We start from the raw sequence: 16,558 nt of genomic DNA on the forward strand, positions 1-16,558 counted from the left end.
TTTTTTTTGTACAAGTAGATGCATTTGGTGCTTGTTTGTCATGAAATGCAGAGCAAGTGAAAAAGGACCAAGAGAACCTACACTTCTGATAAGGTTAGAAATTACTTCTGTTCAAACCTTAAACATCACTACTCAATTTGAATGCATGTTACTAAGAATATTTATGTGGGATTTGGAAGTACTTCCAACAGAACAAGTTTACTTATATAAATCTAATCTGCTGAATTAATACCAAGAAAACTCACCATATTTGTGGTTCAAATACCGTGAGAGACCTGCTTGTGTCAAATACTGAAACTGGGATCCATCTTTTTTTTCTACCTTTCTTATCATCCTTCACCTATTAACAAACTTCATGTTCCCAAATCAATGGCATAAATATGCCAGTCCATTTCTTCTCATCCTCCAGCACTTTCCTTTTCAGTGTGGCAAGCTTGGCCATAATGGGAAGGTACAATTAATTAGGCCCATTTTGGTCACTCAGTCTCAGCCTTGAGCAGTGAATAAGCAGAGACAGCCACAACACCTTGTTAAAATCTCCAACTCCAAACTCCAAGCAATTAAGTCTGAACAAACAAACTTCATCAACCTAATCTACTATTTATTATTATACTAACTTCTTCCATTCCCCACTTGGCCACTTTATGTTTGAGTCATTCTTATCATCTACCCAACTTCTTCAATAAGGCTCTTTATTAACAATATTTGTCATACGCTAATTTAGTCCAAGACATTCCCTTCATTAATTGGTGCCTCCTAAGTCCTAACCTACCTTCTTACTGCAAATTTCTATGGTCTATATGCAAGTAATTTAATTATTGTACTTGAAGACTCTTCTGATCTGTGTACGCAAGATCCAATAACCAGATATATACCAACAATCCTAAAGAGCAGTTTTTCCATTGGTAGGATTCCAACATATATATACTTCATTTCTGAAGCTTCTTGGTTCAAACCAACAATACCTGCATATTTGGATCCAGCTTTATAAGTGTAATTGGGTCAGACAGCCAGTTAACTGGCCCAACTGTCCCATTATTAATTTGTAATTAGTACTACCTACAAATATTAATCTCAAATGGGCTGGGCAAAAATTTATTTTTGTTGGCTGAGCTATAGCCCAGCCAGTCCTACATGTAACTCTGTTATGATTCATTTTTCTCCTATGTAGTCCTAGTACCCAAATCAGCAAAAGCATTCTTCCTTTTTTTGCTTGTCCAAATCAATTTACTCCTTAGTGCCTTACAGTGTAAGTTGTGTAAGTTACATGTAACAAAAGTGTATACACCGTCTTTTACAACATCTCTTCACTTGGCTAGTACGTGACTACTTATTGCGAAAGAAACCCGTTACATGTAAGTTCTTTTTTGTTTTCTTTTCTAAAGCTACTTATGAAAAATACAATTTTAAATCTAATCTTTACGCAGAAAAACTGTGATCCACATCAACTAATTCGGCGCTAGGCAGTTTCTTCCTTGGTGAGCCTTTTTGTACAACAGCATCGAGGATGAGTTTGAGTGATTCCTCTAATTCATCCAGCAACTTATTAGGATCAGGTATTACATTTGGATCAACGGCTAAGCCAATTGTCATTTTATCAGCGTAGCTTTGGAAATGTATATGCAATGCCTGCAACCAAAAACACAAATGAAATATAAAAATGATGAGAAACTTGTTTATCATATGGTCCAAATCAGAAAACCAGTTGGGACAATGATTTGCAGTTACAAGAGAACCTACATGTGGGTGGCCATAAACATTGGGAGCAATGTAAGTTACTGGGTGGCCATGGAAACTAATTTCTTCCAGTGGACCAACCAAGTTTGAGAATGCTAGTGTGGAATTTGAAACAACTCTGTGTGCTACTGCTCCAGCTACCTGTAAACCGTGTATGAAATTGTCTATGTTATGAAACAGTCCCGTGAATGTAAAGACACAGAGGGAATGAGTATCTGCATCTACCTTAGCTCCTATTATTTTGGTTAAAAGCTTGGCAGCTAAGTATGTGCCAAAAGCTTCAAACGAGTTCTTTTTTCGATCAGCAAGGGCTTTGGCTGCACGAACATAATCCAATGGGTCATCTTTCAGAGAAATGGTGAAGGGGAGGAGGATATATCCAATCCAATTACCCCACCTGGTCTTGGACTTCTTAGCCATCATATCAGCCAGAGCCTGTTGTGTACAAAACATTAGAGAAGAAACAGTTCATAAATAGAACAATTATGAATAAAAACTAGTTTTAGATATCTCATTGAGATATTATATAATTTGGTTATGCTGTTTTGTAAGCATAGCTTGAGGATTGAGGAAGGTTATTCACCTGGATCCCAACAGCTGGTCTTAAATTAACGAGTACATTTGCTCTTAGGCGGATGCTTTTTGGAAGATTATTTTTCTTCTGCTTTGCTTCCTCATCTTTCCCATTTTGATCTGCTATATAGAACAATGTGTTCAGGGACATTGAACTTAATTTAACCATTTGTTTTTTACAAGTAAAGGCCATTTGGTGCTTGTTTGTCATGAAATGTAGAGTGAGTGAAAGAAAAAAAAAAAAAGGGACCAAGAGAAGCTACACTAGTAGTCTTCAACTGATTATAAGGGTGACAAATTACTTCTGTTCTAACTTGAAACATCAAACCAATCAATTTGAACACATGTTACTATAAAATTTCATGTGGGAGTTGGAAGTACTTCCTCTGAAGTTTCCTAGCTTAATTAACACAACAAATTTACTGATAAATAATCTGTTGAATTAGGTAAATGTGTAGAAAGGGTAGAAGCCAATTCTAAGAAAACTCACCATATCTGTGGTTCAAATACCGCGAGAGACCTGCTTGTGTCACTCCCAATATCACATCATTGATGGTCTGGTTAATGTTCCAATAACAGAAAGAACTAAATCAAAATTATATCCGTAATTGAAATTATACCAGATGCCACATGGTTGCCCAACCACATATATTTTATGATGACAGGACAATTGACATAGTTTCTGTTAATTTTTAAGTTGACAAAAGCATGCCTAGATCAACCCCCAACTGATCTTTATGTGCATAGAGTCAACCAATCAATAATCTATCATTGAGGTTATGGACCTTACATACCAAGTGTACCATATTCATTAATTCATTGTCAATTTTCCTTTTTATACCAAGTGTTTCCCAAATATACATGTATTATGCATGAATTGAGATTTACATACCATGTCCATGGCATTCTTCACTTGCTTTATGTGATCCAAACTAAATGTTCGATGCAGGAAGCGCTTGGTAGTGAGCTCAACCCCAGGTGCACCTTTAATAGGAGTATTTGTGTCTTTCAAAAACAGAGCTGTTGCTAAAAACAGCATAATATCCACAAGGGTGTTACGTATCAATGCTACTCCTGACCAAATAGCCAATAAGAACCACCAAAACCCGCGCAAATTACTTGAAGAATCCTGTCGTTTCTTCTTAATTGGAAGAGTAGGCAATGCATCCGGGTTGGATGTTTTTCTGGTACAAGCTAGTACAAGTGACATGAGAGATGCACCATCACCCATTGAGTGGTGGACCCGACTCACTACAATGGCTTCTGCATCCGATGTTTTGACATTGAGGATATGCATTTCCCACAATGGCTTGGAAAGGTCAAGAGGGGTTGTGGTAAGGTTGGAAATGTATTCTTGTACAAACTGCTCAGGATTCTCCATATTTGAATCCAAGCTTGGAGCAATAACATGGTCATCTAAATTTAATGGAACTGGGATCCATCTCTTCTTTCCACCTTTCTTTTTATCCTTCACCTGTTAACAGTAGTAAAAAACAAAATCCATCTTCCCAAATTATTATATATATATATATATATATATATATATATGTTGTACTTCATGCAGGGAACCAATACACCTTAACAGATTTTCAGTCGATTAGTCCATCTCTTGAAATGTTAATGTCAATGGCATAAATATGCTGGCAATGAACAATTGGTATCATATATATGTAGGTACATAATGTTGTCTTTGCAACTATTCTGATTATGTGGTAATAAATATAATAATACTATGTTGCCATACTAAATCTAGACCACACAGTCGACATAATCGATGGTGTAGATTCTTGTTTTGCATCCCATTTTATACTTTGTTATGTTGCTAGACTGTTTGAGTAAAGAACACTTCTTTACACATGTCCATGATAAATACAATACATATGCAGAAACAACTATGTACAGAAAACAAAACCAACAAAAAAACTGAAAAGGGAAAGTTTAAAATAGTTTAAACAAAAAGAAAAAGTGAGAAAAGGAAAAGCAAAGAAGAGGAATGGAAAATATAGTTTGCTTACCATCTTGCTAGTGAAGCGAGGATGCTTGGGCAAGCTTTGCATCACACCAGCTTTAAAAACGCCTGGATTGATTTTTGTCTTGAACCCAATTCTTGTAACGATGTAACAGTTGAACTTAGGCGAATGAAACAAACGAGCTGCCGGACTTAGACGACTTAGTCGCTCGTCTTTGGTGAAGGACTCGTTGCCAAACTCACAAACACATGATGAGCTACCCATCTAATCTTCTTATTTGCTTTTTCTATTGAAACAAACGAGGCTTAAGGCTTTATGTGTTTTCTATATGTGACTTCTCTCCTTTTCTCTTTATATACAACCCCCCACCAGGAACTCTTTTAGTATGTGCTGGGGGACTGAATGTTTCTTCTGCCCAAAGGGCTCTACTACTGGTAAGTCTGAATTAAATGAAAGAAGGTGAGTGAAGATTAATCTATTAAGTAAGTCTTGTTCAACAAGTAGTTGTTTTCTATACAAAGATTTTGTTTTCTTGTTGGTAAATCTCCCTCAACCTCGAGCAAGGAATAGCAGCATCCAATGGGAATCTTCTCCATTTTCAGAGTGGCAAGCCTGGCCACAATGGAAAAGGCCAATAAATCAGGCCCAATTTGGTCACACAGTCTCAGCCCACTTTACATTTACTGACCCTTAACTGTTTAAGCAGTGACTATTGAATATTGATGACCAAACTAACTCGAAATTCCAAGAAATTAAGTCTGAACAAACAAACTTCACCAACCCCATGATATTAGTTAGTATTTACATTTACTGACCCTTACCTCCTTAAGCAGTGAGTAATCACAGACAGCCACAGCACTGTGTTAAATTTTCCAACTCCAAGAAATTAAGTCTGAACAAACAAACTTCATGAACCAGACCAACTCCAAATTATTTATTTATGTTCTTAATTATCAGCTGACCAACTTCTTCAGTTCTTCTATAAGGCTCTTTATTAACAAATAAAGAGCCATTCCCTTCATTAAGACTCTTCATGAACAATCAGATATCATTGTACAAATTGGAGCAAGTAACTTGGCAGGTACAATTATGCAGGAACGGATCGAGGCAGAATTTTCAAATGGACTGGTTTTTTTTTTTTTTTTTTTTTTTTTCTGTGGGATGTGAACCTGTGAGTCTGTGACTTGACTGAGTTTACAAAACTTTTATCCTTTTTATTATAGTTTGGTCTGAGCTTCTATATATAACCCAGACAATCCTGCATGTAGGTCTGCTCAAGTCAAGGTTAAAAATGGATATACATATGGTACCTAAAAAAAAGCGGCAAACTCTCCGAAATATAGGCAGAGGTGCAAAGCTTACTTACTTATGTTAAGGTGGTTCTTGTTATTAGTTGGATGGGTATGGCTTATTAACTTTATGCATTTGTCATGAGTAGCACGCGTTATTCATTTCTTGATTGCAATGCACGGGATTCACAGAAAAGTTGGGTTTTTGGTTGAAACCAAATAGTACGTAGTACCCAAATCTTCAAAAGCATTAACCCATAAAAATAGTGCCTTACATAGTTACATGTATATAACCCATAAAAATATTTAATAAATGCATTAAAAAAGAAAAAAAAAAGAAAGAAAGAGATCTGAGGAAATAAAACGGCAATACAAATTAATTTACAATTTTAGTGACACTACTGTCCACTGCAATTACATTGAAATAGCGTTCCGTTTTTTCTAGTCACGTCACCTATTTTTTGTTCATCTAATTTATTCATCAGAGATGCACATATATATAATATATGTAATGGAATTTGCTTTGAATATATATATAGTGCCTTAATTCTAAAGTATTAATAAGTTAAAAACTTAACCAGAATCACCCTAACATACAAATTTAACATAACCTTCTAGAAAGCCCAATAAAAAACTGAAACTAATACAAGCTTAACCCATCCAAAACAATTTCAGTAAGTACCAAACTGAAAACTGCGAAATTGTGTCAGAAAACTGAAACTATGATTGCAAATATATTTTCACTACACTTTGGATAAATATAAGTTTTATGTACCAAATAAACTAAGAAAATTTGAGAGAAGAAAATTCAAAATGAACAAATAAAAAAAAATGCACTGAAACTAAATTAAATAAGCTAAGTAACCTAGAAGTTACAAATGTTACCTTATTGTTACATTTTAACAATATGTATACTAGAGATTAAGTAGGATTCTTGTCATACATCTTATGCTAATTTATTATTTTGGAAATTAGAAAGTTGAAGGGTGTGTAGTGAGAATGTAGGAGGTGTTCATATAACAGCTCTCAATTGGGAAAAAAAAAAAGATAGGATGTAATTTATTCCTTAAAACAAAGTTGAAAAGAGTTACAATTTTCCTTTAGTGAGTAAGATATAGAAATGCTTATTGAAAGCTCTTGGGATTAGCCCAAGTAGTGAGGGTGGGTGTCTGGGTGGAAAAAAGATTATGATCACACTAGATTCAGGGTTCGATTCCCTTTAATATAACCAAAATAGAAATGTTTATTGACACGCAGTCAAGTCAATAAGACCATAATAAGTGCACTCATAGGGAATGAGAATGATAAACCTAAGGAGACACATGTGTTTGAAAAAGAAAATAAGAAAAGGAGACTCATTGTGTATTTGAATTGAGAAATTTGAAAAACAAACCTATTTTGATTTCCATTAATGACTTTTAACCCTTTTTAAAATTTCTTACAATTTTAACATTCAAGTAGTATTCTACCTCCCTTCCATAAGTGCTTGAACTCTATTGAGTAGTGCTCAAGGGGTGTTAGAACACTTCTCGACGGTCAAATTTCTAAAAAATTAAAAAAGGTTAAAATTCTTTAATTAACTTAAATTTGGGTTAGTTTTCCAAATATCTCTTATAAATTCCCCTTTCATATCCCATTCACATGTGAAAAGAACAAATTTTTAAGAGTATGCATAAGCATATAACCGAGTATAAGAATGAAATCTTATATTTATCAAACTGCCGTCTACCCAAAACAAATGTTAATTTAAGATTTATTCCTTTATGACTAAGCCTCAGGCCCATTTGAAAAACAATTAAAATAAATTAAGCATCAAGCAAATTCTGATTTTTTATAATTACTAAAATATAATAAATTAACAAGACAATCTTATATATCCAAGTTACATAGGCTTTTCCGTGAACCTAGTTCTTAGGTATTAGTATTACACTGCAAATATTAGTTAAGAAAAAAAAAATTGTTTGAGTACATTAGAATATTGCAAGCAGTTTCATGACAAACTAAATTCTTATTGGTGCATTCCTGTCCATCTACATTGTAAATGCACTCAACAAACTGGGCATGCAGCTCTCCCTAAATGCAATGATTCCTCTTCTAGGATTTCTATGACAGAAACAAATGATGGTATTTCAGAAGGATCATTACTTGTACAATGCTCTATCAACCTGCATAAGGAAAACATATACCAACACTTCAATACCAAAAATTGTTAAAAGATGAAACATATTGTAGACAAAATGAATTGAATAGAGAACAAATATATATGAACATAGTTATGAATCTTGAAATAATAGTTATACAAACACTTTTATCAATAGGTGAGACTAAATTTTTTCCTAAATTCTCTCTCATTCAGCATTGAATTGACTTAAGGGGCATTGACTGGCACCTCACCGGTGCCACCCTTTTAAGCTTTTCCCATTCTTAGTTTGCACGAGTTCTATGAGCTAATTACGTTGATTGACACTTTTGAATGAACAAAAGTATTTTTATAATATGTACTATTGGATTCCCAACATGTTTGATGCAAATCATGCAATCAATCTGCCAAAGCTACAACTCTATTATCTCCAATTATCGGACGAAAATTTAGGGCTTCAATCCAAGTTTAATTGGATTAATGAACTCATAAATTATAAAACCGCAAAGGCAGCTAAAGATGAGATATGACAAAGATTAAAAAAAAAAACCCTGTACAAAGATAATAACACCCTGATTCACACTTTAGTAAGAAGCATAATTCACATTCTTTAGGTTCTTTTAAAACAAAATTGAACAAAAAATTATGTTCTTCATACGAATAAGAAGTAAAATGGAATTGATTAAAAGAATATGACACTTACTGTTGGATTCTATTAGAACATCGGCTTAAATGGACTTTCAGTTTAAAATCAACAGGTTCCAGATGTATGATGTCAGAGTCCGTGTTGGTCAGGAAGTGCTTTCCTTCTAGCATCTGTAGATTAAAGATCAAATTTAAGATAATGTAAAAATTGCTTTGAGGAATTTGTCAATCTTGTTATTGTGAATATACTAGATAAACATCGGCAGCTATATATTAGTATGCCAATGCCCAAAATTAATGAACATTGTCATGACGAACTAAAACAATGTTATTGTAATTTGTATAAAGTTAGACAAAATTCTGATCTTTAGGTGGTTGGTAAGCACAAATAGTGGGTTTATGTCTGCAGAAATAGCTGCAGTATAGATATTAATGGCCACAAATTCCATATTTTAGACAAGCTTGTGCTTATGTGGAGCTTATATCAATAGGAAGTTAATAAAAATTAAAAATCAATGAGAGAGTTAAACCCAACAATGGCTTGATTCTGATACCATCCTAAACGACCAATTACCTCAAAAATTTAAACAGAAATGAAATGGGCTCAACATTTTATATCAGCTAACACACTCTCAAGATGAATTCAAAATGTACTAATTAAAACTGATATGGGTATGCAATACATTTTGATATCTTCATTATCTTCCCCATCTATACCCAAAAGACAATTGTTAGCTACAGAAGATGAAGCAGTGGATGATCCATAAGTTATAACTCTCATAACTAGTATATTGTGTGAAATCATTATGAGTTGGAGTTGGACATATATAGCATAACTCTTGAATAAATTACTATCCAATGTCATCACATAATTACAAACAATTTCTTTCCAGTACTGAAAAATATAGTTCCAACAACCTATACCTTGAATTTGGCTCTTTATTAAAAATTATAAAATTTGCATGGATTTAAGGCAGTTATCCATTAGACTGGGATTTATATTGTAGTCTAGTTTGCTGGTCAATATTAATCAACTTTTGCCTGTACAAAATACAACTTAGAATGTTTTTGGTTGACCAATTCAACTTGCTTTTTGAGGTATGCATTTGTTTGGATTCTAGGAAGATTTTCTAGTGCAAAGCGTTTCGAAAAAAAAAAGGCCATGTCAAGTAAAATAGTAAATCCAAATATAAACATATGTACCTGATAAAATATGAATCCAAATGTACGAATATCTATCTCGGTTTCCTTTGATGGATTACTAATTGAACAGGGATCATCACTTTTTTGACCTGTAAATTGAAATTGATTAGAAACAAAAAAGAAATGTCGAAAACAAAGTCAAATGGAATTAGATGCCATATACAACCATTTTGATCTGGGTTAATTTGTTCATACAACATTTGAACCCAATACTCGCCGATCTTCAAGTGTCCACCTTCATCTTGCAACAAGTTTCTACTCCAAAATGGAAAAACAGGACTAGTTTCATCATCATACTGGATGACAGATTTATTGAAGCATGTATGATCACATATAATAGTACCAGACAAAGAGATCATATAACTTTTTTAAGGCATAAACTTAATTCACGAAAAATGTTTAGCAAATTGGGAATTTAAAGTAACCAATGGAGAGAGAAGACATATTTTTTTCTCTTGGATTATCAAGCTTAAATATTTAAATTATTTTTTTTGTAGCATAATACAACATGAGATATAGATGAGTTTTGGAATAGGGCCTACCTGGTACCCAAACGATTGTGAACTATTGGGCAGGGCTTGTGTTCATGAAGATAGTTCATTCCCCTGCAAATTCTTTTACATATTAAAATAAAAAATGCACTATTTCATCTGTTAACTTATGAAGAAGTTGACAGTTTTTCGCAAAAATGTGTATGAATTAGAAGCCTGTCTTTAGATGTAATGCAATTCTGGAATTCTATATGGTATAACTCACATGCATGAAAGCTACAAACAACAGCTTTCTGTAAAACAAGGACTGAATTACAAATTATGTTTCTTGTATAGCACATGGCCAATATACATGATTAAGAGTTCAGACCTTATTGGCTAAAGGGAGAAGACGTGAGAAAAACTATGAGACAATATTAACACTTATGGACTCATCTCGAAAATGATCCCTTTCCACTAAAGCTCCGAATGACTAATCTGAGAGCAGAAATATTTTATTGAGGTTTGGTTGAGAGTGTCCCATCTTAAAGTCACCCCACACAGCCATAACCCAATCCCTTGTAATAATGTGGGTCCTCAATGGGAAATTCTATTTTTTTGTTTTTAATTTTATAAAGAATCATCAGGTGTTATTACTATCAAATCAAATATGAGATTCCCAAAATAATAATAAATAATAAACAGAAACTATTGAATGGTAGAAAATTTTCAAATAACAAAAGGAATTATGAGGGAAGTGACTTGACTAAACTCTTTAGGATTAGGAGTTAGGATCTTATACTATCAATACAATAAGGATCCAAATCCAATTACTGAAAAGCAGCAAAAGAAGTTACCTAGCAATATCAAGTGCATAGCGTAGAGCAGTAGGCAAATCAAGTCGACTTCTTTGCCTCAAAATATCTTCCAGGTTACCCTAGAATAGCATAAAAATCAAAATTGTGAAAGATAAAAGAAATGAGAAATATGGATTGATCATTAAAAGTGGCTTCCCATTTCCAATTCAAAATTTCAACCATCACATGGATAACAGAGGATCGAGAAAAAAATGAATGAGAATAATGACCTTGATAACATAAAATAACTGAATTATACCTTATATACAAAAATGGCTTTTATATGCACTCATGTATAACATAGGAGATGGTTTTACTTCTAAATATCATTTTATACTAAAACAAATGAAATTCATTGAGACTGACTGAATTACTGCATATATGTCCTTTTACTTCCAATAATGCTCTTAATATCATGAATTACTAGAAAAAACTGTGGCATGATCAAAGAATCAAGAGTAGCAAAAAACTTGTAAGCTCTTTGTGGTTCCCACTCTTGTCCCCTACTTTCCATTCACACCTATTGGTGTTTTGAAGTACTTATAATGTGCATTAGGAGCATTTCATATGCATCCTGAAGACTAAGGTACAATAACAAATTAACAATCAATTACTAGTGATAAATCCAGCAATAGAGTCTAAATTATAAATTGTTGTACAAAATGAACTTAACCTAGGAAAGCCTTAAATCCTAGCTACTAGGGGTCAGCCATGCAAATCCACTTGCTTGCAATCAAACTGCTGATATATGACAATTCACAAGTACATACATATAGGACTAGTGCAGCCAGAAATGATATATAAACTGTTATGACTTGCAAGCCCACAAAAACAAAATATAATAAATGACTTGCATTTAAATGACATTTACATTATCTTAAAAAAATAAATTAGTAGGTATATTTCTGTACTCATTACTAATATATGCAAGAAGACCAATACGTGTAAAACTAAGTTTGAGCTGCAAAATAAGTACTAAATGAAAATGAAATGCAAAAATCTTGTTTTACAAGAAATAAATGACAGAAGCAAAGGGAACCATGATAGGACCATATATGAGTGATCACAAAGGAAAGAAATATTTTACACAAACTTTATTTTCATCTTTTAAGATGGTCAAATAGCATTTTTTTAACAGATTAAGCATGGAAACCAATAGTGGCATGTTCCGCACAAGTTCATTAGAGACACATCTCCTCTAATAAGTAATACTAATGAACTGAAACCATGATTTTCTATTTCTTTATATGTTTCTTGTAAGAGATATCATTCTGTTAAGGAAACCAAAAGGGACCCATATGAAATAATAGTAATTTAAGAAGACCTCTAATAAACACTTCACAATATCCAAGTTATCAAGAATCAGATCATCATCCACTATAACAATATAGAAAGAAAAGAAAGAAAAGAAAGAAAGAAAAAAAAAAAAAACAAGGAAAATGCATTATGACTATAGAATTACTTTGGAGATCCTCTCTGTGTGTCTAATTGTCTATATATATAAAATTTCGTTTAGGTATGCTAAGACCTTATCCACATCTCTGTGTGCATGTGTTTGTGAGTGTGTGAGTATAAAATTTTGGCTAGTATGCTAGAATGCTTTATGTATACTACTCTTTCAGTGAAGCATCTTTGCCCATTGTTATGATGCAATGGTATATCAGTATATGTCATGGACGCTCCACAATTGTAAAACTTTATTATTCAATGCAGTCAACTATCATGTAACAATGGTGAAGATTAGGATTTATCCACATCTCTTCTTCTAGCACCTGCTTTGACAGATCTGAGCCTTCTATGAACATAGAGAAATAAGGCAGACAAAGGAGTATCATCAGACTTAAATGTTAATGTTTAAGTATCATATATAGATAACATTGTGAAACTTCAGTGCTTTATGGCATAATACAAATCTAATTTTGTCCGTAAAATAGAGCCTTCTATATGTCCACAACTTTTAATTACATTCTAAGTTTACTTGTTCAATAAGATTTTTTTTCATTATTACAATCGCTATGAAGTATATAGAGGATCACATTTGAAGAATATTTTCGAGAACTGGAAAGCATAAATAACGTTTCCCAAATATGCAAGATAGAACAAAACCACTAAAGGCAATCTAATAACAGCAATTTAGTTGATTCATGGCATGGCATACTTTTGGTAGATACTCAGTAATCAAAACCATGTCCTCCTGCTGCACAATTGAACCAAGAAACTGCAAAATATTGGGATGTCTAAGTTCCCGTAGGAGAGTATTATCCTTAGCAGAGAGTATCCTGCATCAAGATTGAAGCATAAAGCTACTATTATCTAACCTGTCCAAAGTTTGTTCGTAAACTCACTGACTGAAACAAATGATTAAACTTAGAAACCAAGAAAGGAAAAAGTCCAGATCAAGCATACATTTTTACAGGATTGCATATGTGTCTCTTGATAACAGTTTTAACGACCCAAGTTCCACGCCATTTGACCTTTTCAGATTCACCAAATGAACCCTGATGATTAATAAAACAATAGCATTTGTACCAATTGATTTCATATGGAGAAGTTACTAGGTAGACATACTCTAGAAGGAATAACAATATCTCACATACTATTATAATCAAATCAATTTTTTAATAGTTAGCTAAACCCATTTATAGAAGATAACATGATTTATTAGTTGCTGATCTCTATAATTCAACAAAAGGAGAATTTGTTTTCTCTAAATTGGAAGTTTCCCAATACAGATGTTAGCCCACTATAATAAATGAAAAGAAAATTTAAGTATAAGTATAAACATCAGCCAATCTCTCTCTCTCTCTCTCTCTCTCTCTCTCTCTCTCTCTCTATCTCTCTCATCTTTGGTATACCTGCCGAATCGATGATGAGGTCTCTGTATCTAATTCTGACATGTCAAACTTCACATCATTTGAATCGTGTTCATGTCGAACTGTCTGTGCAAAAAATTCATGAAGACAAATTAATCAGAATATATATGAGGACACTTTCACCCTCTTACAAAGGGCTTTCCACTTAAAACAATTCGTAAAACAATTATATGCCTTGTCTCAGTTAATGTTATTTAAATGAGATTTGACCTAGATTTAATGATAACTTTTCTAAATCACAGCCAATAGGAAATGCTATCAATTATCAATTTCTTTTACTAATATTCATTATGTGAACCTTTGATCATATTGAATATTGCCTCGAAGAGGCCCATATGGCAAAACCAATTATACCAAGAACAGATGGCTCCTTCCACAAACTGAACGGAAAGCTAGCTATGCAAGTTTCAGACTTCTGAAATGTTATTGATCTTTCTTTAATCTGGACTGGTTCAAATTCCAGTATCCCGCTACACAGCATGCAGCAAAGGAATCAGGCAATGCTGACATTACCTCAGATGTAAATAAAATAAGTATGACAAGAAACTTGGACATGAGTCACTCAGGAAGCCTTGATCCTAGAATTAAAGCAGACATTGGGTTTCACTGTACATGTGCTCTAAACTTATATTTCAATTACCATTAATTGATCATTGGTAAAGTCATTTCCGCCATTTACTTCAAGAATCCTGCATATATCTCGATGTCCATAGAGTCTTGCATCTGTCAGGGGCTTGACATTAAAAATAAAAAGTAGAATCAATAACTATTAATCCTAATAACTCATTCCAATAACATTAACGAGGAGAGATTGCAAACAACTATCAATAAAAGAACTCTTGACTCTTAACAGAAAGATGTCGTTAAAAGTTTAATTCATTAAAGCAACACAACAGATTTCTATATATGACTACTTGTATGATGTAAACTTTGTGAACCAGAGCATTGACCAGTAATTTTGTACAAGTCACTTCTCATTGGATCAATATATAGTGGAACGAATGACAGATTTAATTAACACCTGATTTATTTTGTGATAAATCAGTTTAATATACTACCATTTAGACAAAATATATCCAGCATGGACAAAAATAGTAACACTATTCTGAAAACAATTGCAGATGACATTTAGCCATACATAAACCGAGATTTCTCAAAAATCAGTTCCTTTCAGCCAGTGTGATATTGTTTTCAGACATTATCTATGCATCCCAAAGCATATATGTCATTTGTTCAATGACTTCAAAAATTTTGTTCTTAAATCTTAAGGCCTCTATTATTCAATGACTTCTAATCACAAACTAATTCTTGATAATGAAAAGAAGTAAACTGATAAAGAGTTACAGCTACTTCAAGATAACGAAATCAACCAGTTACGTTGAGAAATGAGAATGTTAAGCTAAAGTTTTATGACCAAATGCCCAAATGGGAAAATGGGCTCTTACAGTTCGCTTCCATCGATCTTTGAGATTAACATTGGCCTGGTAGCACAGAAGAAGCTCAACAATGGGCGTGTGACCCTCACTCGCCGCGAGGTGCAGCGCGGTTCTGTTGTCGTAGTCTTGCACATCAGGAGAGATGCCTTTGATCAGCATCTGGTTCAGCCCAACTCTGTCGCCCCTCGAAGCGAAACTCAAGAACTTCCCAATCAGTTGCATGTCGAAATCGTCCGAAGAATCGACTCGGAGCATCTCACCCATCGTCTTCATTGAGCCTCAAGAAACCTGTGGAAACAATGAAACATGCAGTCTTGTGGAAAACCAAAGCAACATGAAACTGAATGTTCAAATTGAAATAAAGGGTTTAAGTTGTAAAACCGAAATTCGGACTCTTGGGCTGTTGATGGTTGAAGGAGAAGAGCTGCAACAGAGGGCGCCTATGAGGAAAAAAGAGAGGGACGTGAACTGTGTAGACCATCTTTTCCCAGTGACGTTTCTTGGTGGGAAAATGGGCGGTCATACTGATGATGGAGGCTTTGGGCATAACGACCTTTATTTTTAATTTTTTAATTTCTTTTTTTGTTTTTTTAAGCTATAATTACCAAACAAGTAATAATAGAGAAACCATTCAATTCTCGTGTAATCCAAAAAAAATTATTCCGTATAACCGATATAATTAACTTTCACTCATATTTTAACATATTAGTTAGTTATACCATGTGACAGTGTATCAGTTATACATCATAATCTAATTCTCATTTAACCTATCTAAACTTTTATATTTTTTAATATTGCTTGTCCAAAATTTAATCCCATGGTCCAAATTTAATCATGTCTTTTTTTTTTTTTTAATGTGTCCTTCTCAGCAGGTTGTCTTTCTTAAAATTATAAATACAAAAATGGTTCACAAACTTTACAGTGAATCTCAATTTGGTCAACTAACTATAAAAAGTATCAATTTGGTCCACGAATTTTTCAAATTGTACCAAAACAGTACAAACGTTAATTGTCATCGAAAAATTTAACAAAAACTGATCATGTGCATAGCAAGTGACCACATTTTCAAAGGCATTTCAGTCCGTTTATCACATTTTCATATGACTAATTTCGTTAATTTTAGGATAGAAGTTAGCATTTGTACTATTTTGATACAACTTGGGAAGTTTGTGGATCAAATTGACACTTTTTATAGTTAGTGGCCCAAATTGAGATTCACTGTAAAGTTCGTAGACCATTTTTGTATTTAACCCTTTTCTTATTCTCTTCCTCTTTTATCTCTCTCTTAAAACCATCGTAAATGAGTCACAACACGCCACTATGAACCAGAAATTGTAACCCAAAAACCATGGAGACCCAAAGTGT

General features: G+C 33.5%; 2 protein-coding genes across 3 annotated transcripts; both read right to left on the minus strand.

The window, feature by feature from the left end:
- Nucleotides 1-1,217: 1,217 nt before the first annotated feature.
- Nucleotides 1,218-4,643, minus strand: LOC147286593 (wax ester synthase/diacylglycerol acyltransferase 11-like). 2 transcript variants are annotated; one of them, XM_086240826.1, is made up of 7 exons: nt 4,326-4,643; nt 3,203-3,784; nt 2,801-2,867; nt 2,321-2,430; nt 1,963-2,172; nt 1,741-1,878; nt 1,218-1,629 (listed from the first exon to the last, which is right to left on the minus strand). In XM_086240826.1, the coding sequence occupies exons 1-7, from the start codon at nt 4,542-4,544 to the stop codon at nt 1,420-1,422; spliced, it is 1,536 nt and encodes a 511-aa protein (XP_086096952.1). In that variant the 5' UTR covers nt 4,545-4,643; the 3' UTR covers nt 1,218-1,419. The 2 variants fall into 2 exon arrangements, with proteins under 2 accessions (XP_086096952.1, XP_086096951.1); XM_086240825.1 differs by having other exon boundaries at nt 2,321-2,433.
- Nucleotides 4,644-7,555: 2,912 nt separating this feature from the next.
- Nucleotides 7,556-15,710, minus strand: LOC147286594 (serine/threonine-protein kinase 12-like). The gene is made up of 12 exons (XM_086242442.1): nt 15,575-15,710; nt 15,203-15,481; nt 14,398-14,490; nt 13,740-13,823; nt 13,291-13,382; nt 13,043-13,163; nt 10,885-10,964; nt 10,100-10,162; nt 9,724-9,812; nt 9,558-9,646; nt 8,413-8,525; nt 7,556-7,734 (listed from the first exon to the last, which is right to left on the minus strand). The coding sequence occupies exons 2-12, from the start codon at nt 15,464-15,466 to the stop codon at nt 7,617-7,619; spliced, it is 1,206 nt and encodes a 401-aa protein (XP_086098568.1). The 5' UTR covers nt 15,467-15,481; nt 15,575-15,710; the 3' UTR covers nt 7,556-7,616.
- Nucleotides 15,711-16,558: the final 848 nt, after the last annotated feature.

Source organism: Dryas octopetala, chromosome 4 (genome assembly GCF_963921425.1).
Source record: "Dryas octopetala chromosome 4, drDryOcto1.1, whole genome shotgun sequence".
Classification (NCBI taxonomy): domain Eukaryota; kingdom Viridiplantae; phylum Streptophyta; class Magnoliopsida; order Rosales; family Rosaceae; genus Dryas; species Dryas octopetala.